This window comes from Parus major, chromosome 3 (assembly GCF_001522545.3).
Source record: "Parus major isolate Abel chromosome 3, Parus_major1.1, whole genome shotgun sequence".
Taxonomy (NCBI): domain Eukaryota; kingdom Metazoa; phylum Chordata; class Aves; order Passeriformes; family Paridae; genus Parus; species Parus major.
The window spans coordinates 64424255-64448827 of NC_031770.1; the positions used below are offsets into that span (position 1 = coordinate 64424255).

The following is a 24573-nucleotide window of genomic DNA, read 5'->3' on the forward strand; positions in this document are numbered from 1 at the left end:
CAGTTACCGAGCTCCTCAGAGACTGCTGCTCTGCCTGTGCAGGTTTAAACCTTTTCCCATCACAGGTGACCCATAGGCAGGAGGCATCTCTGTGACAAGAGTGCATTTAGGCTTGCTGCTATCACATCCACCTCTTCTTTCTCCCACATTATCTATCCAGTGATATCCCTGAGGGGTCATCCACATTTGTTTCCTCACTGTCAGTCAAAAAAGGAATCCTTAGCTCCTGCTAATACTGTTTTGTATTGATACTTTACCTTGGATTAGCTGTGGATGCAAGGAATTATCTTTCTGTTGAGCAATGCCTGTAAGATGCAGCAAGAGAAGAATGATCCCTATGAACAGGAGTTTATTGTAGTGTAGGGCAGTGTAAGAATTGTCCAGAAGGGATCACACACCTGGCATAATTCTTGGTGCTCTGCTAGTTGTTAGTAATGAACTGTGAAAATTTACAGTTGTACTGTGGACAGCACTAGCACTAAATTATTTAAGTTGCGGCTTTCATGAAAGAACCCTTTCAAATCCATTGGGGTTTTTGTGTTTGTTTTTTTGGTTTTTTTTAATTTTTTGTCCTTGAGATTAAGTATATATTGACATTTTTGGACTTCACCTTTACTTTGTGTTATAGTAAATGGCATCATTTGATGTGATACAGCATGTTACATGTGGAATGCTGGGCTACTCTCTGTGCTGAGACACTGATCTGCTTCAGGCAGAAACTATGGACATGTTTGAGAAGACAGTTTTAATTTGCACAATTAAAAACCCAGCCATATTTGACCTCGGTTATTGAAATCTTATTGCACTCTGTCTATAGAAAAATTGTCTTTCCACTGATAATAAGGATGAAACTACCAGTCAGAAATGTGTGTTCCAGCAGTATTAGGTTAGTACAGCAAAGATTTCTTATTTTATTTTTTTCCCCAGCAGCTGACTTTGCCTCAGCAGTGACATGAAGGTTTGCCAAGCCTTTGTCACAAAACAAGCTAGTGAGGACCTTTGGAAGTCACTGTGCAAAGAATACTGTTCTAACAGAACATGTGTTCTCAGGACAAGGCTGATACTCTCAGAAGAGGTGCCAGGTGACAAAAATAGTTGTATTTTGTAGAACAGATAGAAAAGAATGCTGTGTCTTTCCAGATGGTATTTTGTTTTGTAGTTGTGGATGATTCAAGTTAAGGGCTTGGAGTTGTGGATGGCTTTCTAAATATGACTCCTGGAAGTGTATCTGGTCTCACTATTTGGTTCGATATCCTTAGGAGACAAGATACTCACACGTAAGCGGACTGCCTGTGTGCTACCACACAATTCAAAGCAGCTAGAAAGCTGTTTGTAGTAGTCAACACCATGTGCTCATAAATGAGTGAAGTGTCTTGTTATTTTGGGATGTGCTAAGAAGTATTTTTAGAATATTCTTTTTCTTTTTTTTTTTAATTGGATGAAACATGATATCAAAGTCAAATATTTTTGTTTCTCTTTTCATTTGTTCAGAGTGAAAAATTGAAGCACACAATTGTATTTTATTTGTTGTTACTTATATGTATGCAGCATATATATACTCCATAGGATTGGGTGTATTCCAAAGTTGAAGCAGCTCAGTGAGCCATCTATGGAGGACTTATGTTTTAGATTTAATAAAAACACCAAACTAACACACTACTGTTGGCATATAATTCACAAAATATCACTCTATTCTTAACTTTGCAAAACTCAATGCATTGCTTTTCAGCAGCTACAATATTTGACTTGTATAATTACTTACTGTACCAAATTAGAAGGGTTTTTTGGTTTTTTTTTAAATTTTAGTGCAAATTATTGTTTGCAGAGGTGCTAGATTCAAGTAAGGGTCTTGCATTGGAGAATTCTAATAGAGAAACCACCAGTAACTTCCCAAATGATTTAAGATAGGTTCATATTTAAATAGTTGTCTTTAATCTCTTCATTTTTATAGTTCAGTCTTAAAGACAAAATTCATTATGATCAATAAATTAATTTGGCTTTATAAAGCCATATATTTCCTGTTCATCATGTCAAATGCTTGCGAGTTTTCTTTTGAGTAAAGAAATTCTGGCTCTGAAAAGTAAAGGTCTAATCCCAGCTGCAATAAGGACTGTTTCTTGCTTCTTTTTCACTGTAGAGTAATGGTGTTGAGGTGGATGTAGGAAAGCATTCATCAGCACTGTAGTGGGAAAAACAAAGGAAAAAAAAATCATAACACGAAATCCAGTGATGGTTCCTGATGTTGTCACTTTGTACTGCATGACATGTCACTAAGAGAGACTTTCACTGCAATACATTTGTCCTGGTGCCTCAGTTCAGCCAGTCATATGTATAACTAATACAAAACAGTATGTGACAATCCCAAGGCATTCTGTAAACACCAAAAATGATTTTGAAGTGATGTGGTCTGGATGGAGCAACCCAGGCAAAATAAGCTTTAGCTTCCTTAAACCGTAAAAACTGTACATATGTGTTACTTACAGGAAAAATCATGACTAGGTATCTTTCCTGAGTTTTATTGGATAACAACAACAACAAAAAAATCACCAGACTAGATTTTGGTTTTAATTGGCATGCAGTATTTAATATGTAGAACTGTTGATGTCTTTTGGTGTTCAGTTTTTGTTTGTTTTCTTAATAATTTGTAACTGATCTTACTATTGAAGCTATCCAGTTTGTTAAACAAAAGAAATACTCCCTGAAGCAGCTAAATTGAACCTGGGGGGATGGGGAGTGAGGTGGGGGTGTAACAGGCTTGAAAGGTTTTTAGAAATGTAAGTCTTGTCATCTTATCTGGTTTTAGATTATAAATTAAAAGAGAATAAATGTGCAGAAACACATCAGTGGGCAAGCTAGGGATTGAACTGCACTAGAGTGAATGGGAAGAAATACTTTATAAAGTTACAGAAGAGATTATAGTTGTGAGGGATTGGTTTCTCACACTGGTACTTTAATACCTCATGGTATTGGGGTTTAAGAAGTGAATTATTTCCATTATAATTCCTTATTTCCATTGTAATTGACAGTAAAACTTTGACCACAAGCGTGGAGTGCTTGGCAGTTGTTTAACTTGCTTTAATTATTGATTATATGTCTTGGTCTTAATGCAGTTTGTTGTAATTTCAGATAAAACATTGTGGAGCTATAGAAGAAAATATAAAGTCTTATTTTTTAATAGCCATGTTTTCACTTTTTTCCCCCTTCTGCTCTATTTCAAAAACATAGACAGACAGCATTGTTCCTGATGCAAATATTTGTAATAAATTTTAATGAATGCTTTCTTAATGAAATGTCCCAGGCTTTTTTACTTTTCTTCCAAGCCATGATGTTGTTGGTTCATATCCAGTTCAGTTGTTCCCTTCAGTTTGTTGTGAGACACGAAGCCTGGCTTTTGTGAAAATTAGTAGAAAGCCTGAAATCTGTTAGTTGTGAAAGCTTTATTCTCTTACAATTTAGCCAGAATTATGTTCCCATATTCCGTATTGAAAGTGCACACACACTGAGGGAAATTTCTCTGTACACCATCGTTACAGGAGGGAGTTGAACGGCACATTGGCAACTGTTACCTGCAGTTACCAGTGGGTCTGAAGTTACTAAGCCCTGTTTGAAGTGCTACGAGGATTGCAGCAAGCTATGAATATGTTGTGGTCTTCCTCTTGATTATGTAGTTAATTCTAAATCAGCTTTTCATTCCAAACTGTGTTCACATCTATGAATTGTTCAGTAGAGAAATGATAAAATCAGTGACACTGAGCTGAAGTTTGTTTCCAGAAAATTGTTTATAAATCCAGTTGTTTTATACAAAGCAAATCTGAATTAAACTGAAAAACAGTGTTTAGGTTTCTGTAGGAACAAACCACTTTGGAAATGCTGTAATATGTAGGACATTATTTACTTGCACTGTTTTGGGGGCTAATCTTAAAATTATTTTACGCAGGTTTCACCTGGAACATCTCGTTCAAGTTACCCAGCTACCAGCTATCAGGACTCCAGCAACTGGGAATCTCTAATGAAAATTAAAGAAGGGCTGCTAAGACAGAAGGAGTTTGTGATTGATAGGTAAGTATCCAGCTCCTGCTGCATTCATTACATTAGATGAAGTAAAAGCTAGAGTGTAAAAGCTGGCTTTCAGGAGAGGTACTTACTCAGTAAAGTTGTTAGGTTTCAATCCAACCACTATTTATGCACAAATGTGTAGGAGCTTATCCTGCTAGGAGAGAAGACTGGCAGCTGGCCTAAAGTCTTACACAAAGTTGGAAATGTATTTAGGAGGTTTAATGCCTCTGGAGTGGAAAAGGAACAGGGAATCCAACAGCCACTTCTGCTGTCAGGTTCCCCTCTTAGCTTCTTACCAGGCTGCAGGTTTGTATAGGACATCTTTCTGCTTGTAAGGTCTTGGAAGTGAATTGCAAGATGAAAATTGTACAGCTGCATTGGGCTGACTTTCTTTTCCATCACAAGTACAGATATGCAATATATTTGCAGCCAATTGATAAAGCTCTGAGAAACTGGCCTTTGTAGTAATATTCAACAGTAAAATCCTATTCAAATCCTCATACAAATTGTTCTGATAAAAAAATGTTAAATAATTAAATTCAGAATCTTTATGTCAATAAATATATAACCTCTTATTAGAATTGCTGTCAATCTGAATGGGCCTTAATAGCAACTCACCACTGTTAAGTTTCTAGTACCAGGATGATTATGCTTGTGCAAGATCAGTTCATTCCTCTATTGCAACAGAATGAGGAATTGCAGTGGTTGAAAGGTGTTTCTATCCCTTAGCACTCTGGGCAGTACCTGTGATGGCATTTCAGCGATGGAAGTGGCACTGGCTTCCCAGTTGATGTAGGATGTTAGTGTGTGTTTACCAGCTGCTGCAGCAGCAAAGATGGGACGCAGTTGGGAACTGAGGCATGGGATCACCATCCCACTCTGCCAGCTCTCCTGCGGAGGTGGTGATCTCCCAAGGGGGCAAGAAGTTAAAATTGAAACATCTTTAGCTGTTGTTTACATCTCCTCTGTCAGAGCCTTTTGATCAGCTGCTTAAAGGCCATTTAATTTACAGTGGTGTTTTTCAGGCTTGCTATGTCAGCAGTAATGCTGCAGTAGCAAACCTGCAGTCCGCCTCCTGGGCCCCAAGCTGTCAGCATTGTTTGTGAGGACATCGCTTATGGTGGCTGGGGTGGTCTTCAGTGCCTCTGCTGAGCTTCTCCTGTGCATTCCACTGGCTGCTAAAAATGCAGTTGGTGTTGCTCTTCTCACACTGGAAATGTGTTTATAGTCAAGGGAGAAGTTTCTGAAGTGACTGTAACCTGATTGCTAGCTAATGTTACTTGATACTGTCCATATGGAGGAAGAAAAACTATCTCTTGATACCCAGTGACAGTGCACTGGTTCTTTTTTTTGTACAAGTAATTTCTTTTGTGTGACTTACTGATAATGAATATAGTTCTTTCAGGGTTCACTCTGTTTAGATTTCATTCAGATGAAAAGACAAAATACATTTTGGAAGCTATTGAAATGGAATAGACCACTTAAGTGATGTTACATATTCAAGTAGATACTTGGTGTTAATGTTGTAATTTGTAACAATGCAGTGTAACAATACATCACAGAACAGGCTCTTCTTTGAATATTGAATACCATTTGAGTAAATTATTTGCCTGAAAAGTTACTTTAAAATTAATAAAAACATTTAAAATCAATGTATTTTTAAGATTAGTACAAATTGGTGTTGCATATTTACAAAGTTTTTACAACAGATTGGTTTTCTTCATTTCTTTAGAAGAGGTTGTGCTTTCTGTGACAAATAAAACCACTTTGGATTTCACTCATGAAGAAAATGCTATATATCTGCTGTGCAAAAACCTTGAAATGGAACTCCATTAAAAAGCACTAGTGTTACATTTCTTATTAGATGTGGTGTTAATTGGCTTAAGTGTGAAAACTACCTTTCTCCAAGGCACAAAGCAGTACTAAGTGAAAATGTGTTATTACCTATATTCAGCACATGGGAACACAAGGCCTTCTTGCACTGAGCTTCAGAACGGTGTTTGGGAGTAAACCTAAGTATTCCAGCTCTTGGTCTTCCTGAGATTAGTTTAAACTTCTTTTCAGAGTTTGAATTTCTTTGGAATTGTGACCTAAAATTAAAAACATAAAGTTTGCTGAAGTGTAGTTAATTCAACATGGTGGTAGTTAAATTACAGAATTCATGCTTTGGGGAAATGTAGAAGAAAGTAGTTTGTTAACTGAGGTTAGGTAGTAGGTGTTTGGTGAGAGGGCCCTTTGTACATCTGTTTTAAAAGGTTGTGAGTTTTAAAAGATGTAGTCTCCTTAAGTCATATGCTGAATTTACAAAGTGGTAATTGAGGGGACAGAAGCTCAGGAGAGATGTGTTAACCTCTTGCTGCCTAGTAGCCAGAGGAGCAGGACAGTGCTGGTACAGCTGGTACAGTGCTCTGTTGCTTTGCTGCTGGCAAGTACAAGGAACAGCTGGATGAAAAGAGGCACACCAGGAACACCTCCCTCTTGCCCTTGTCACCATCCTCCCTTTCACCCACAGGGTCATTTACCTTTTTTCTAGAGTTAAACACTCTTGCTGGGAATTGTACTGGTGTCTCACTTGTCAAGGAAGTGGAGGAGATTAACATCACCCACCTTGTTCTTCATAGCAGTGCTTAAATCTGTTAATAAGTAGGAAATGGATGCTATGTACAGGATAGTATCTTTAGGCTGTTGTACCTTTATCTTGATAAAAAAGGAGGAAGAGTAGAAGAAGGAAAGTGAAACACACTGCCTGGTTCCCTTCTTTCCACACAAAGATAAAAAGGCAAAAAATTAAGCCCTTCCAGATTAGATTATTAAATTTCCTTGTTTTGCATTGGAAATCTACCAGATAGGAATAGTTGCAAGTAAGTTTCCAACAGTTACAAAAACAATTCAAGAAATAATGCTTAATAGTGTGAATAATAATATGTGAATACTTCAGTGTGTCACTAGAAATTCAAGCATCTTTAAGTTTTTAAAATCCCAAACAGCCACTTGAGCCAGTGAAAAGAACAAGTACCTTGATTTTTTTATCTGTATACTGTGTTGAACAGCAGATTTAGCAACAGATAAATTAAATTGATGTATTTTGTATAGTCTGTTCAGCATTTAGTTAAGTAGTTCACAGCCTAAATGAATGGGTTTAAAAGTGATTTGGGTTTGCTTTTTAAAGCTACTCTAGGAGTCACTGCTAATTTAATAAGTAGAAACCTGAAATGTTTTTCAAGTCTTCTCTTATGAAAATGAGGGGAAGACTTCTTTCAGGAAGTGAAAACATGGTGCAAGCAAGCAAGCCTGCTCTTCGTGTGTGTACCAGAACACTGTGGCACTTCTTAAAGGTGTGTCTCTTTTTTCCACGTAAGAACTGTTGTACAGGCCATGAATGAGGACTTAAGGATGTAGTCTGTAAGAAAAAATCTGCTGCTGCAACACTTATTACTATGTCTGTCACCAACTGTACAAAATAATTGGATTATATCATTGCCTTATTTCTCTGGCAGCTTAGTATGTAACACTGCATTATATTTAGCACCAGAGGGAGCCAGCAGTGTTTGTATTGGTTTAGAAAATTACAGCGTCACATTTTAATTCTTCATGTTGCTCCTCTGTTCAGTACATTAACACCACTGAAATTGCAGTGTTTGGTGCAATGCTGAATCTCGAGACTGACCTGCCACTGTAGATGTCTCTAGTGTGGTCCTGGCAGAGTTTATGTGGCACAAACAGGGGCTGCATGTAGTAGGTATGTGAATAAATGCCAAATATCTGGACACATGACACAAGCTGCTGAGAATAACGCTGTGCATGCAGTGTTCTCTTGCAGACAGCATAAGAGCATTTGAACAGCTTTTTAAGGAAAGGTAGATTTGGAAGTACAGTTTTAGGGAATAGCTGTTATTTCTCAGAGCATAACATGTACGTTCTTAAAACAGTTGCTAAATCATTAATTTTTAATTCCACATCTGAATTAGGATTATATGTTTTGACTGAGACAAGAGAAGTAGATTTTCTTTGCCTTGTATCAAATTGTCCTGACTTCAGTAGATGACCGAGAACTGTATGTGCTCTGATAGTGCTCATTTTAATGCTAGTATTAAGATGTAATTATTTTAATTTCAATTGGCTTGTTAAGATCTGCAGCATTAGCATATCCACTTGGGTGATAATTTGATGCCATTTTGAGGAACCTGAATCTTTATACCACACATGTGGTGAGTGTGCGTGAATATAACAGGGAGTTCTGTGTGAGAAGTGGGGCTGCAAGGAACCTCCTCAGCGTGTTTTGCTGTGTAAAATACACTTTGCTTCCAATAAAAGTATGAAAAAGATGCCTTTGACTTTTTCCAATATCAACCCCAGGTAACTTGTGGATGAGACTTCTGTATGTCTTGAGCTGGTAAATGTTCTGGAAGGTTTTGTTGCAGAGTAATTATTTTAGCTGTTTTAAAAGGTCACTTTGTCAGATGTAAGTGCTAGTTACATTGATGGAATTAGTTTTCATCTAATAACCTAAATCTTGGCAATAATGAGAGGACATAGGGCTGGAAATTATCTATTTAATCTGACTGCCAGGCCCTAGGGAAGGCAAGCAGTAGTTCTGGTTGCTTACCCTATTGGTATCTTCAATACCAGCTGCTCTACAGCCTTTCTGGGTTGGGCAGTTTGGTGATTAATTAGCTCAAATTTTAGGAATTTTTTCTTAATATGACTTAATCTTCCATCCTTAGGTAATGTTTTCTAAGCATCAAGTCATTATTATTCTTTGAGATCTCTACAGCTGATGAGCACATCTTCCCTGAAGTGTCCAAATTGGCCATTGAGGCCTCCCTTGGGCAACCAGATATGTGTGGTGTTTACTTTCTGCTGTACAACATTGGGCAGTTTTGGTCAGCTGCAGTACCAGATACTTCTCTGTGGAACTGGTACTAAACCATTTTGTATTCCATAGATTTAAATAATTTTAGGAAGTTCTAGTATTTGACAGAGAACTGCAGGGGAGGTGCAAGAGTTGTTCTCTGTTTGTCCTGCCATGAGACTGCAGAAGTTGAAGAGCTCCCAGCATGGGAGGGAGAGTGCAATCCTCTCTCAGAAGTGACATTTCTATTTGTGTCACTCTCATTCCTCACTCCCTTGATTAAGTAGTCCAAGGCTTTTGAGAAACTAGAGTTGCTGTCTGTGCTCTTGCCTGCCTTGCTTCAGCTCTAGCTCAGATCCTGCGGGTCAGGCAAGCATTTCAAAGTTAATGCAATTCAGAAAAGTCATTCAAAGAATACCACAAAAACCAATCCATCCAGAACAGAGATCATGTCTTGACTCCCAAAGGTAGTGTTCCCATCTTCCCTTCAAGGTAAGTTCTGCTGTGACTGCAAGAAAGGTTCATTTAGAACAGTTTCACAAAAAAAGGAGACTTTATTGCATACGAAATTTGAGGTCTTTTCTCATGAATTTTGCTGATGCTGGCATTCTTTAGCATTATCTTCCAAATTCCGGAAAATATATTCACATTGTTTTTAGGACTTTGTGTACTAAGGATCTCTTTCCCTATCAGTACTGTGCACGTTTGGACTTCTAGTCCCAAGAGATTGTGCCTCTAAAACAAAGGGATATAAAAATTTGTATCAGCTTCTTCAACAACAAAACAAGCCGCCTATCTCCAGCTGCAGTATAGAATAAATTATACCTGTAATACAGAGGGATCCATGTTGTAATTTACTTTGTATCCTAATTCTGAAGAAATCTGCTCAGACATTTTCACCTAAAGCAGCAAATTCATGTTAAGTTGTGACTTTTGAAGGTAAGCAACAACTGTAATTCGGTTTCTTAAGAAGTTCTTAAGTAGTGTCCTTTCTATAGTAGAGGAAGTTCTGTTCTAAAGTCGCTGAATTGTTTGAAGATAATACTGATCTTGTCTTGGAGGGTGAGACAGATTTATGTTAATTTAGAAATTTAAATTAAGTAAGTAGAAATTAAGAAATTAATTAGAAATTAAGCTGTTAGATTTTTAAATTAGCTAATTAGAAATTAAGTGAACTTAGAAGTTGGGGAAACGAAGTGCTTCTCTGGCAGATGTGGGTTTCTAAAGGCTCTTTCATGTTTGAGTAAGTAAGGGATAAGATGAGCATATGGAGAATGGGTGAGCTGGTCCCAGATTCAAGAAATATGGTTTATTTCCAGACAAATGTATATGAGAGTGTCTGTAAGTATATGTCCACACTTGTCCTGTGTGAATGTGAGGAAAATTATGTGAATATCAGTTATGTCATACAGATATTTTTGAGACTTAAGGAGAAGCAGTTTGTATAGTAAGCAGTTTGTTAATGCTGGTCTCTGAAGACAATCCAGTCTTGTGAACACTGAGCTAAGTGCTATTCTCTGCTGTCCCACATCCTCTGTGCTGACTTGAATTTTCAAAGGGAACTGTTTGAGCTAAAGGACAGAACTGCAATTGAATCAAAAGAGAGACCTCCCCCACTCTTCCCACTGATACTTCATTGTTATGGCTCTAGCTTTCTTTTTGCTCATTTCGATAGATTCAGTTAGGGTCAAGTAGCATCAGAAATTTTCCTCTGAATTCTAGACAGTTTTGTAAGTAGAGTCATAGGATGGGGGAATTATGAATGGAAGTATCTGTGGCAGGCAGAAAGATAAGGAATACTATTCTCCTTAAATGCCCAAGAAATAATTAGACAGAATCAGCATCTTTGGTAGCCTAGTGTATAGTGTTATGATTTCATGTAGGGCTGGTAGTTGGTAATTTTGGGAAAGGCGAGAGAATGGTACAATCTGCCATGACAGGTTTTTAACTTTCCCTTTGTAACAAAGTATCATTGATCTGAAATATGAAACATGGCTGAAGCCTTAAAATTTTGTTTACAAAAATAAAGAATGTTCCAGGTGACGTAAGAAAAGAGAGCAAAATGTGTGTTTATAAGACTGGGAACTAAGCCAAAGTCATTACTTTGTGAAAATGATAGGGCATTCCATAAATAATATAGCTAGAATGTAAATAGCTAACACATGGGAACTGGGACATAAAAGCTGGTTCAGGAAACCATAGAGCCGCACACAGCCATCACTTGAGTCTTGTATGTTGGATAACCTGTCACTTCTGCTGAGCTCCCTCAGAAAGAATGTACCTGGGAGCTGTACAGGGAGGATTTGATCTCAGGTTATTTATAAATGGCTGGAGGTTCAAAAAATGGAGTGAAAAGGCATAGTCCAGTGTATCAGTGAAATGGAAAAAAAAAAAAAATTATGAAAATATAGCAAGCAGGTTAGCTTCTGAAGGAAAAAAACACAAAGCCTTTAAATCATTATATCTGAAGGAGAATGCAAGATTTCTTCAGGGCAGAACTCTTCTGTAGGTATCTGCAACAGTCTTCTGTGTACCAGGCAGTCTTCTCCTACCTCGACAGGAGTTTAGATTCCTTTTTTGTCTGTTTCTGTACTGCCACCCCCAGTTTCTAGAAATAATATTACACCTTGAGGGACAGCTGGAAAGATTTTTTTCAGAAGTGTTTGTGAAAACAATGTTCTTAGTCTTATGTTTCTATTAATTGATTGGATAGAATATTTACAATTTATTCATCTTTTAATGCCATTTTCTTCTGGAAGATCAGTTTAAATAAGGAACACTAAAATGTCCCTTCTGAAAGGATGGTTTTTATTCCTGCCTTTTCTGATTTATTTTCATCTGTTTTTAGCTTTTATTTATTTTCTTTTTTAACAAAATTCTCAGCTCTGAGTCTCTTTGGTTGGTTGATTACTTTGTATCAGGATGTTGTCTCCTGTTCTCCTCTACTTTCGTCTGAGTGTAAGAGGAAGGGATGTGTCAAGACAGACACTTTAAGTAAAATAGTGGTTTCTGCATTTGGACAAAGAGGGTGAATGAAACCAAGTGAGAAGTGCCATGACACTCACACAGTACACCAGTAATTCTTCCTTTGCTGTCAACATGAAATTTAACACTCACTTACGGGGAAAAAAAATAAGGACCTTGTGAAGGAAAGCAGTTTCCATGGTACCTAGGTACAGTACTTTGATTGAATCCGGATGTGTGAGGTGGGGTCTGGTTTCTGTGCACTGAAGTCTGAAGGCTGGATTCCTGTCAGATTCCCCCCATGCCCTGAGCTCAGGCCCACTTGCACTGTGCCCACATGTACTCAGATGGCTTCTGGAGGCACTAAGTGTTGAGGAGCTTGACAGAAACTTGGGGGTAGCTAAATGCTAAAGGCTGATTGTAGCTGGTTTTGGTTTTTTAAAGTGCTGGGCTGATAGATTGGTAATAGGGTGGCTTCTGGGGACAGTGTTCCTTTTTAAATTCCTTTTAAATGAAGCTCAGAGTCTCTGGTTATGCAGCAAAATGTTTGTTTCTTGGTGCCATGAGGTTAATGTTGTTTTCATAGAGGCAGTTAAGTGAAGAAGTTTTGGGGTCTGCACAGCCTTAAAACATTTCTAGAGTGTGTTTTGTTTGTATGGTTATATAATGATGGAGAGTTTCGTGCTTTGCAGAGTGAAAAGAAGCAAGCTAGTTAAACCTTGTGTTCTGTCACATCTCAGGTTATCTTGTCTCCTTTTTTCCAATAGAGATTTCATAGGATAGGGAAAGGATTATGAAAGGAAATATGGTGCTGGTAGTTCAAAAATATTTTAAAGCATATTCTCCAGACTGTAGTGTTCAGACTCCTGCAATCCTGCCTGGGAAGGAAGGCACTGCTAAATTACTGTCAGCCATAAACTGAAAATCATATAGTGCTTTCAAGGGGTATGTGACAAGTGGTTAAATAATTTTTAAACAATGAAATTTTAATGGAACTGTCTAGGAGGTAATAAGGTGATAAAAAAATGAAAATTTGCTTCAGTTCATAGATTTGGATAACTCACACTAAATAATTTTGTTCTCTGTGACCAGGCATGCACAGAAGTCATCAAGACTTAATATTTTCTCATATGTTTATGCAAACTCTTGGGCTTTTATAAGGCCTCTTACAAATTAAGAACATATTCCTTTACCTAACCTTCCAAAATAAGTTGGAAGCTTTCTGTTTGTGGTGCTGTGTTGCAGATGACAACCAGAATTGTACACAGTCTTCCCATGTCACATACTCCTTTTGTGTTTGTACAAGCTTGTTCAGTCTAGATAGTAGAGGGAACAGGGAAGCCTCAAAATCACCAGTGCTGATAGAAAATACTTTAAGATTTGCTATGGAGTCACATAAATACATTCACTTGCTCTCTCCTTAATCATTCATGTTGAATAAATTGTTCTAAGGTACCAACAAATGGCAACATACATGTACTGGTTTTCCATTCATTGCTGTTCTTTATAGATATAAAATTAGGGAAACAGAAAAAAAAATCATGTGCTCATCATGTCTTCTTTAGCCCATCTAGCTGAGAAATGCGTAACTTTTACTATATTCAGTATTTTAAAAATATGATATTCCTCTTCTATCCCAAATATATAGGGGTACACTTGGCTGTTGACTAGAAGAATATGAGTAGCTAAAATGGTCCCTTCAACTGGGTTTTGGCATCCTATTAAAATTTGCAGTTGTAGTTGTCAACTAATACATATTTCATGTTAGTTTATAGATTATATAATGCATATTTTCTGTACACATGCTAATGTTTCCAAGATGCTCTTCCAAAACACAACCCTGCAAAATTTTAGAAAAAGCAACAGATTTTGACGTTTTCCTGTACACTTTGCAGGATTTTCTTTTCCAGTGTGTGCACAGGCAGGTCTTTTCCCTTGAAGTTAACCTGTATTTGCTGTTCATCTCCTCTTAAGACTGGGTTTAGTCACCTGGGTTCAGCGTCATTGTTTTCAGAAAAGCCAGTCATGCTCTATGCTTAGAGGTGAAACCCTGAGGAAAAAATGTCATGCTTGCATGCAAATATATCCTAGGATAAAAAAGAAGGAAAAGTGAAAACTAACGGAGCGCACAAAATCAGTTTTAAGTTTGTTGAGAAGGTCTTTGTGTGTTTCTGGTGGGTGCTGACAGCTCCACTCTGGGGTCAGGTTTTGAGGTGCCTGTTGCTCCATGGAGAGTTACTGCACACCTTGTGAGGCTGAGCCTCGGGCTGGGGCAGAGACCTGGCAGGTGTTTGCCCCGCAGTCCTGCCTATTTCAAATGCGGTCCTGATTTAAACTGTGATACAATTTGTGTTATAATTAAATAATGATACAATGCTGGTACTGTTTCTGCTGTACACTGGCCAAGCAGTTGGTGCATGATACTTGTTTTAGGGCACAGGGTAGTATTTTACCCTAGGGGAAGGTACATCTTACATAAAGTAGTTGATTGAGAAAGTCTAAAGTAAAGCAAAAAGCAAGACCTTGCAGGGAAGCTGTGCTGACTATCTTATATAATGGCCTTTTCTTCTTAAGTTCTTTCTATTCCCCTTGATTTATAAATCTCTTCAACTTGTGTCAGAAGTCAGCTCTAGTAAAGAGAGAGGCCAAGTGAAATGAATGTGCCATTTTTGTTTGATTTTGTTCTGCTTTCTGTATGCTTTTTCCTGCTTATACTTCCAGCCCTAGGAGCAAATGGCAACAGAAGCCTCCCTCAGCCCACACAAAATTGATAGAGTTTTCAAATTGTATTTCTACAGTTGCAGTCTGGCTGCAGTGGGAAAAAGCCCACAGCTAGTGTAGATCAGGATAGTTGGATACCATTGTTAATGTATTCTTCACTGTAAGTCTTAAGATCTCTGTTTTTCTAATCTCTGTTCCATTCCAATTTTTTTCGAAATTAAATTTGTGTATTACAGGCAAAATCAGCAAATTAACAATTTACATCAGAAGATAAGGGAGAATGAAATACGAGCTCAACATGCACGACTGAGCCATCTTGTGAACTGCGAAGAGCCATACTTGACTAACTTACAGGTAGGATGAATACTTTTCTTTCAGCAAAGCTTTCCACTGCACTGTACCTAAAAGCATAGTCACAATTTTCTGCAGGCCAAAGTGTAGAGCTTTTGTGATTATTGATGGCTGTGTAATTGCATAGCTGCAAATTGTGTAGAGAATACCTTCTAGGTATTGTAGTTTACCTTATATTTGCAGAAATCTAAGTTTTGTTAAAATCTTGTACGTCTTGAAGTCTGATAAAAATGAGATAGCAATGAGGGATTGTGACACTATAAGAATAAGAGTTTAACAGCATGCATGTATGGTAGTTGTACAGAGAGATAGTAGGAGAAAAAATAGTTTGACAGGACAGTATCTGAAAATAACTAATAGAGGTTTTCTGTAGAGGAGGAGATACTGCCCTCCTGGTTAGATGATTAGATTTTATGGATAGAATAGATGGAGGAGATATGAGAAGGCAAACAGACTGGTGGAGTACCTTTTGACAAGACACCTGAAGAGGATATGGGCTAATACTCTTAGGGAGCATTTAGCGTGAACGGGAATGTCTGGTGATATTTTGAGTATACTTGTCCTAAGTTTCATATGCCTAACACAGGTATCAAGTAGCATAAGGATGAGGTAGCAAAGGTTCACCAAGTGCAGATCAATGTGAGGACTGTGGCTGCTTATAGCACACTAATTCCATCTCCAGGCCTTGGCATATCTAAAAGGCAATGCAGCAAGGGATTGTTAAAGGCAGATATGCAGAGAAATAGCTTTTCTGTCCCTCTTTTATTGTGTTATCTTTTTCTTTCACAAACACTGCAGTAGAATCTCAGCTAGGGTACTTCAGCGTGACATTATTTGTGTACTTGGAATAACACAGCTGTACTCTGTTATCTCAGGTGATACTGTGGTTTGTGTGACAGCAGAGAAATTCAAGTGGAGCCTCAGTGTGAAGTTAGGTATACAGAGACATTTTGAAACATCTAGAAATGTCTAGGCTTTTGTTGCTTCCAGATCTCCTTCTATAAAATACTTCAAAACATGTCCAGATTAAGACTTTTTTTTAATTTTTATTTGCAGGGGGGAGGGTGTGCAGGAGAGAAGATGCAAACAAAAGACACAAACAAATGAACAAAAGAAACAATATTTCAGAAACTGAAATTTTAGTGCATATATGTATGTTGTGCTTCAAATAAAGCAGGAGGTGCATTCCTCTTTCATAATTTAAAGAAACTTGAAAGTTTATAATGTATTTGGGTTTCTGCTTGATTTGTGTTTGGATTTCTGCTTGTCTTCTATAAGATGAATTTATAAAAGCTAATCTAGTTTAATGAACATTTTATTTTTTTAATACTTTGCTGAAGGAATGTCACTAGTTAAAAGAAATGATACAGACGGCATTTTTAAAGATAACCAATCTGTGTTATTAAAAGAATCTTGAAAGCCTAATGGGATGCAATCTCCTTTTTCATCCCACATGCAGCCAACTTCCATTTTGTGCTTGCCTGTCTCTGGCCAGCAAAGATGGAAGCTTTGATATACAGAACAAAAGATAGGAGACCTGCCTTCTGACTGTAGCTCTAGTCTCAGGATTGTTCTTGCACCATTCTCAACCCAGGAGTGATAGCTCTAAGCTTTGACTGGTACTGATGTTCTGCTTTAGAAAGGTCTTGGGATTTGAAGTGTCTCTTACTTTAGTATACACAAAGCAAATTTAAAATGTTTTTCTTCCCAGGAGATGGTATGATAGTGCAGTGGTAGTGATTTGTTTTGGAAATGCTTTCTATCTGTGTTTATAGGGATTTATTTTGGGATCACACATCTTCTATGAATCTGAGGGGGAAAGTGGCTACACAATGTTCTTGTGCATTTATTATGAGTGTAAAGGTGTCCAGCTTCTTTGTTTTCTTGCTTCAGATTCCTGAAACACATGCTGTTACCACGTATTTCAGTGTTTGAAAAATCAAACCCCACCCTTCCTGACAGCTAAAAAAAAAATGCAGGACAGTTTTGCTCTGCAGTTTAAGTGTACAGTGGTGTGAGTGAATATTTGTGTGATTATTTTATTTCTTTTCATAAGCAACCACAGTATGAGAGCACACCACTGCAACCTCACATTTCAGAAAGATCAGCATCCCACCTCGAGGAGCTTGAGCGAAAGATTGCAGCAGCTGAGAACAAGGAATTGCAACTCAGTGAAATTGTGAAACAGCTTTCAACCAAATCCAGTGAAGAGAAAAAGAAAATGGAGGAGAAAGTAAGTGTCTTTCCTGTTCCACATTTCTTTTTGTCACTGTTGCAGCAGCGTATGTTTACTAGAAAATAACTCAGTATTTGGGTGCCTGAGTTATTTTCAAAAGGTCACTAAAATATCCATGATAGAAAAAGAGGATTAATGATTTCAGGTGTTGGTAGTGGATAAATCTGGACTTGTAGAGAAAATATCCTTGAAAGTGATTCTAGTTAAAGTGGTAATCATGGTAACACTTTTAATCAGGTACTAGTTAAGCTGTGGGAAAAAAAAACAACCTGCTAGTTCTTGTAGCTTGTAGTGTTTATGACAGTAAATAAGGTATCATTTAAAAACACAGATTGTGAAAATTAAATCCTTATTTTTAGCATGGTTTGTAAATGTGGCCCTCAAGCCTTGAGATGCACTTACCAGCCCATATGTGGCCATTTAGCTCGAGTGGTTCTCTTGTAGCTTTCTTGGAATGTGCAGAGTGGACTTTAGTCTGAGACAAAGATAGCTGTGTTCTTAGAACTGTTTCGACAAAGGGTTTCTTTCCAGGCTTAAGGAATTCCCAGGGGTAGTTTTGAATGTACTCACAGCCTCCTTTTATTGCAAGCAGACATGTGCCATTGACCAAGGGGTTCCTAATTAATGTTTCAGGGGTACATTGTCACTGTTACCTCATCTTCTTTAATTACTGGGCTTAATTTATATTATATCAGGTTCAAGGGATACAAGCAGTGTGACACAGTGACATGTCAGGTGGGAAGACAAAGAAGAATGCATAATTAATCTCAAAACTCTGCCTTACCATTTCCGGTGAACCCTCAGTATGCTTTTCACTGAGGCAGGAAGGGCAGAAATTGGATACTGCTGCTTCCTCCTTTGTGAGCTTTTCCTGCCTGGATTCCTCTCTGTGTAGGGACTGGCGGGCAGTGGCAGTGGTGAGGACCTGTGCAGCAGTACTTGTGTTAGCAGCATGGTCTGTAGGCTGGGCCCCGATTCTCTGCACAGTCCCCATTTGCCCCTTAACACCTGTCCATTCTGTGCACTGAACAAAAAGCTCTCAAGGAGAGAAAGGACAGGGAGGGACAGTGGAAAATAAATACTCTTTTTTCCAGCCTTTCTTTCTGCTTTATTTGATTTAGGTAATAAAGCAAAAGACGTTCCAGGAATATGAACAAATGTAACATAATACAAAAAGTCTTTTCCGGGCTTACGCAAAATTAAGGTGCCTGTAGAAAAGGTGTTTAAGAAAGCAGCTATTCTGATCTGATGTCCTCGGATATGATTGTCAGACTGCATCAGAGTGAGGGTTGTGGCTTCCATTTTTTGGTAGATTAAGTTCTTGGTCCTCATGTTTGAAATTGTTTTCCTAGTCCAGAGGAACTAAAATATATCCTGATTACTTGTTGCACATGAACATCTCAGTGGGTGAAAGAATTAACAAGTGTTAATGTGTGAAGTGTTTAAAGTGTTGAATTGTTTGTGTTTTCAGTTCATAAGGCACATGGATTGCTCTGGGCAGAGGTGAAGCAGTTGTGATTTGAAGACACGTGGGCCTATAACTTGAAGCTGTTGGGATTAATAATTTTTTGTTTTGTTTCCTGCTCTTACCCAACGTTTTCATGCAGCTGAGAGTATGGTTCTTGGAGAGTTACAAGCCTCTGCTTCCAAAGCAGGCTGATTTTTTACTGTTATCGTAAAGCATGTACTCTTTCTTTCTTCTAGCTTAAAACTAGAGACCGATATATTAATAGCCTGAAAAAGAAATGCCAGAAAGAGTCTGAGCAAAACAAAGAAAAACAAAGACGAATTGAAACCTTAGAAAAATACCTGGCTGACCTTCCAACACTGGATGATATAGAAGGGCAGACTAAACAGGTAAGGTAAAGGAGGTTTGTTTACATCTTGAAAATATAAGTAACTTCCCTAATATCTCTTCTCAAATATTTTACTGTTTCAAAATCTCTTTTTTCACCCTTATGTTTAGGAAGAGAAGTATTTCAATATTTTAGAAAGAACTGTAGGTATTAGGATTTCTCAGAGTCAGAGAAGTGACACAGGTGTGAAACTATGCAGCAGGTCACTGCAAAGCTGTGGTCTGACACAAGCTGTTCTGCTGGTGTGACACTGTGACTGACTAATGTAACCTTGTGTTAGCTGCAAATTCTAGAAGAGAAGAACAAGCAACTTCAAGAAACCATGGCTGAGTTGGAAAAGAAACTCGGAGAGGCCCGGTCACAGTGCAGAGAGAGAGAATTGCAGCTGGCATCTCAGAAGAAAAAAGAGAAAGAGCTGGTCACAACCGTGCAGAGGTATGAGCAGCTGCTCAGGCTGTGCCCTGCAGTGGGTGTGCTTCCCCACCTGATGTCAAGACCTAATGCTATTTGCAGTCTTAATCTATTACAGTGCTAATGATTTTTTATGGTAAGGGTTTTTCAGCTTGCTCCATGGCAAGTTGTAATGAACACCACAGAGAAGAGTGAGCCTAGGGCATTCTTTGCTCTCTGTCCTTCAGGTTGTGGGACACTCCAGCAGAGGCATCATAGCCTGTTGGCAGATAGAGGATGGAACAAACTTGTGTGGCAAAGGGGCATTATATAGAAGCTGTCAGTAGGGCTATTTAATAACTGATGCTGTCATGAGCTATGGAAAAGCTGGATATTGGCTGATGGGTATATCAGGGAAGGGTCAAAGATTTCAAGAAATTCCAGATATTTCTTACCTTTTCATCAAGGGGGGAGGTATTTACAAGGAAATATAGCTGTAGTTAATAAGTTGTCATTGAACTTACCTAAGTATGAAAAAAGAGATTGGACAGATATCCAGGTGTGGGAAATAGAAAAGGTATTTTAGATCAGGGGACCTACTCAAACAATTTATTATTTTTTTTTTTTTTTATTAAAGGGGAGAGGGAAGTAGGGGAGAATCACTTTCAAGTATCTGTGGATGTTCCTGCAGTTCCTTGTCACTGCACTGGGGAAAGGTGCATACCACAGAAGTCTGAAAGGTTTCCATGATGAAAGGCGAGCTGGCTGGGACACCTTGCCAGCCAAATTGTTGTCACATTGTTTCCATCTTACCAATGGAAGCCCTTCGTGCTCTCACAATCTAGAGTGGGATCATTCTGTCTTTTCTGAAAGCCTACAAATAGTTGGGGTGACCTCTGGTTTCTAAATAAGACAGCAAGATTAGCACTAATAAAGCGTATTTCCTTTCTGAGAGAAGGCAGCAGACAGAGGCTGTAGCTGCACGTATGGGCTGAGTTGGGCAACAGAAGGTCTGAAGGCCATGCCCTTGTGTGGGAGCATTCCTGGCAGGAATGGCCTTGGGCTCACCATTACGAGTCACAGAGGCTGTGATGGATGGGCCACCAGCACTAGGCACAGTGTCTGATTCTGGACTCCACTTTGAGTTGCATGTGCTCCAGTGAGACAGTCTGATTTAAAATCTCTCAAAGCTGTGAAGATGCCTCTGATCTATGCTTTGCCTCCCCCAGTAGCACAGAGCTACTGTGAGTGTTGCAAAGCTTTGCTTTGCTCCTCTCTGCCCTCTCTCCCTACACCGTACTGCTGGAGCTGTGCCTGTTGGGAGACTCAGCACAGAATATGGCACATAAAATCAGCATTCATCTGCATGAATCTGGCCTTGTCAGTGCCATGGCAACTGGAGTAGTTCAGAATTTTTGCATCATTCATGCACTGTTGGTGCATGAATTATATGCTCATTCATAAGGCTGGATTCTGCTAGGTACAGTTTTACAGTTCTGGTTGGGAAGGTGGTGCAAGTTTCTAATTTTTTCCTAGAATACACAACCCTCTGGTTTCAATTAGGCCACTTAATCTTTCTTTCATGTTGAATGGCAGTTTACAACAGAAAGTAGAAAAATGCCTGGAAGATGGTATCCGGCTTCCTATGTTGGACACAAAACAGCTTCAGAGTGAGAATGAATGTCTCAAAGAGAAGAATGAGAAAGCCAGTAAGGTTAGTCTGCAAGTTATCTTCTGGTGGCATCTTTAACCTTAAGTCCTGCACTTCCCTTTTTTAAAATATAGAAATAAATATCTCACTAAAGAATTACTTATTTGTTGCTAATTCAAATGACTTTTCAAGACCTGCCTGTCTCTGTTCAGAACATTGATTTTGCATGAATTTTGTGTTCTGTCAGAGTTGAACTGTACTGTCATTTGCATTTTTAAAGATGCTAATTAGAATCTGTCTACACACCTGTAGGCTGATTTTTAGACAACGATCTGAAGAGATTTAAGCCTTCTAAATTGCTCAATTTTATGTTCTAGATTATAGACAATCAACAAAATCAGATAACTGGACTGATTTTGGACATGCAGGTAAGGAAGAGTGTATATTCTATTGTTTACTGTGTACATTTTTAGTTCGTAAGAATAACATTGCTAAAGTTGGATTTTATTTTTTTTTTTCTTTCTGAATAGGAGTCAAAGGGAGAAATGCCAAAAAACTTAATCTTATAAGTGGACTATAGTCAACCCATGGTCTCTTGCAGGCTCATAGTGTAGTTGTTATGTCTCTGTGGTTTAGCACTTCACTGGTTCTCATCAAAAAGTGAAAAACTGTCCTGTGTTGCATCCTTATTCTGCTGGTCTAGTGGATCTTCCAAAGTACAAAAGCAGTGTTGCTTAGGGGCTTCATTGTTCAGTTTGTTAGAAGAGACAGGTGCCTTTCTAAATCATCCTGCTTCACCCTGTTCAACTAGTTTCTGACACTTAGATACCTTAACTGTCTTGGTGGATCTCAGGTACCCAGCTTGCAGCCAAAGATTTTTCTAGACAGCAGAGGTTGTCAGCTAGGAGTCAGCTGCAGCTCTATAGATCTGATTAACAGAGTGTTGAAAGTTACTCAGTGACCGCTGTTTGTTGTGGAGAAAAAGAAATGTTATACAGCTTTTAGAGAAGAAGGTATTGCTTGCAATAGAAAAAGCTGAACATTTAAAAAAAACCCTAAACATATGTTTTCAGCAAATATTGAAGCCAAACTCTAGTTTCCACATTCCTCTTCTAGAATGTCATTTGTCTATTGAAAGTTTTCTCCCACTGTTAAATTGCTTTCTTTCTCTGCCTCTATGACAGGAGGCCTGATTCCCGTCAACAGTCATGTATTTGTTTGATTAGATTGCAGTATATGAAATGTATCTGTAGAGAAGCAGTAGGAGAATTTAGGTTGAAACATGAGGTATGTATATTAACTGGAAAGGAAATTGACTTACTTAGCTTCACAAGGTTTGAAGACTGATTTTATCAAACTGAGATGTTTGCATGGAGCAGACTGGTATATGCAAAAATTGTGATATAGTCAAATATTGTTTCAGGTGTTAGAATATTAAAAAAGAAGTTCAGCTTAAACTTCATAACCTTTTTGAGGTTCTCTGTCCCTTTCTGTAGTTAAGATTATTTACATATATACTCCATGTGTATGTTGTGCTTATTAGAGATACACACAACTTGCTAAGTGTAAGCTATCATCAACCTAGATCTTTCCATGTTTCCTAAACTTTCTGGTCTCTTTCTCACTATTGCCTTTATCTTGAGACTAATGGTCTTCAGTGTTTTGTGTGCTTAGCCTGACATGACTTTAGGGAGCTGGACTAGGAAATGCTGAATAATTGTGACTGTCTGTGAGCAGGGTACTGTTCTGTTCTCCAGGAGTTCCTCTTTCTTTTCCTCTTGAGGTATTTTGTTTAAGGACAGAAAATAAGATTTGAAAATGGTGTCAGCCCTCAAATTACTTGTAGAATATAGCAGCTGCTTTGTATCCTTGATCTCCCTGGCCTTCCATACTTGTGATCTGGGAAGCATTGAAAATTAGTTCATTAGACATTGAAATCCCTTATCAGCACAGAGATGCAATTTGTCTTCAGCTAAGATGATCTCATTTTATTCCCTGTCTTCTGCCACATTTTAAACTTACGCTTGAGAATGTATTTCAGTTCATTGCTTTTAACTTCCAAGCTGAAAACAAATTTTGTTTCAGACAGCAGTTGTATAAAGCAGTATTAGTTTCTATTTGCTCATAATCATGGTGAAATTATTTTGATATTGCTTGTATGGTTTTACTTCATTGATTTGTTGTTCTGAGTGAGAGGGATTAAACTTTTGGTTGGTCTTGGCAAGATGCTGTGCTGCATATATAGTGCATCTTTAGAAAGAGAAAAATTGTAAATGACAGTGGTGTTTTAAAAAATAAATTCATATTTACATGATTTAGACATCACAAAACTAACAGTTTTGGTATAAAAAGGAGAGTAAAGTAAGTCAGATTTGTACAATGCCTATGTTACCCAAAGTACATCTGTCAGTCTTGTCAGTCACAATAAACCCGAGCTGTGCCAGGCTGGGAATATTGCCACCAAGTTGTAACTTTGGAAAGCATATGGGAAAATTAAGGGTGAAGTATAGAGAATTCATAGCACCATGAGAAACATGGAAATCTTAGCTATAGCTATATATGAACTATAGGTTCAGCCAAGCTGTTTAGCACATGTGCTTTTTCTGAGCTTTAAAATGAGGGTGACAGAGAATGATAGATCTTAGGTGTATCTTTTGAAAATAAACATTGATTTATACTTCTAGTAGTTCCCATTACATGGGGCAGTTCTTGAGCTGAATGCGTACACATTGATTGATATATTCTAAAAATTGTTTTTTGCTTAGTTTACAAAGTCATGTAAATTTAGTGGCAGATGTAGTTCTGAAAATACACTGGGGAAGGTTAATATTTCTCACCCTGTCTTCCCTACCACCATCCCCCTTCCAGAAGGCTGGACAGTCGAACCATTTTTGTCTGTTCTTGACATGAACATGAAACATCTAAATGGTAGTCCTAATGCATCTATCATAGCTGGGGCACTAGGTGTCCCTGAACTTGATCTTCATCAAAGACTGTTAAAATTGGAAGATATTTGGAAGCTGGGAGAGTGTTTTTGGCACTGCATTGCCCTGTTCACTTCATGCTTCTTAAATATGATGTCTGTACACCACAGATGGAGCTAGAAGGACCTTCAGTCCAACCTAGTAATGGCTATTTTTCTCAGTAAATAATATTTCTAAAAAACTAAAGGCAGTGATTCAACATCACTCCAGGTTCTGCTCATCTGCAAGCACGCAAAGGAAATGCCTGAAGCAGTTATTTCCTGCCCTCTCCTGGCCCAGGGTGTTTCCTTTGCCTCCTTCCTCCCACTGATGTGTGTAGCTGTGCTTTCTCAAAGAGCTTATCTTTAGGATACATATTACTTCAGCACTTCCTTTTGCAGGGCATGCTGTGGGTAAAAAGAGCAACAGATAAAGTCTATGAAAATGGTTTTAAAAACAAGTAATCGTATCTGGGTTCTGCCTGCTCATTCTTACTGCTGACATAAAAATGAAGTGTTGCGGTTTTTTTAGTC

The 24573-nt window shown here is 38.2% G+C and overlaps 1 protein-coding gene across 1 annotated transcript in view; it reads left to right on the plus strand.

Annotated features, from left to right (window-relative positions):
* CEP85L (centrosomal protein 85 like) overlaps positions 1 to 24573 on the plus strand; it is a 106745-nt gene that overhangs the window by 75037 nt on the left and 7135 nt on the right. The window contains exons 4-10 of the mRNA XM_015622375.2: positions 3938 to 4059; positions 14830 to 14947; positions 17001 to 17177; positions 18885 to 19037; positions 19317 to 19471; positions 21023 to 21140; positions 21455 to 21505. Coding sequence (XP_015477861.1) covers positions 3938 to 4059; positions 14830 to 14947; positions 17001 to 17177; positions 18885 to 19037; positions 19317 to 19471; positions 21023 to 21140; positions 21455 to 21505 — 894 coding nt within the window. The remainder of the gene's footprint in view (positions 1 to 3937; positions 4060 to 14829; positions 14948 to 17000; positions 17178 to 18884; positions 19038 to 19316; positions 19472 to 21022; positions 21141 to 21454; positions 21506 to 24573) is intronic.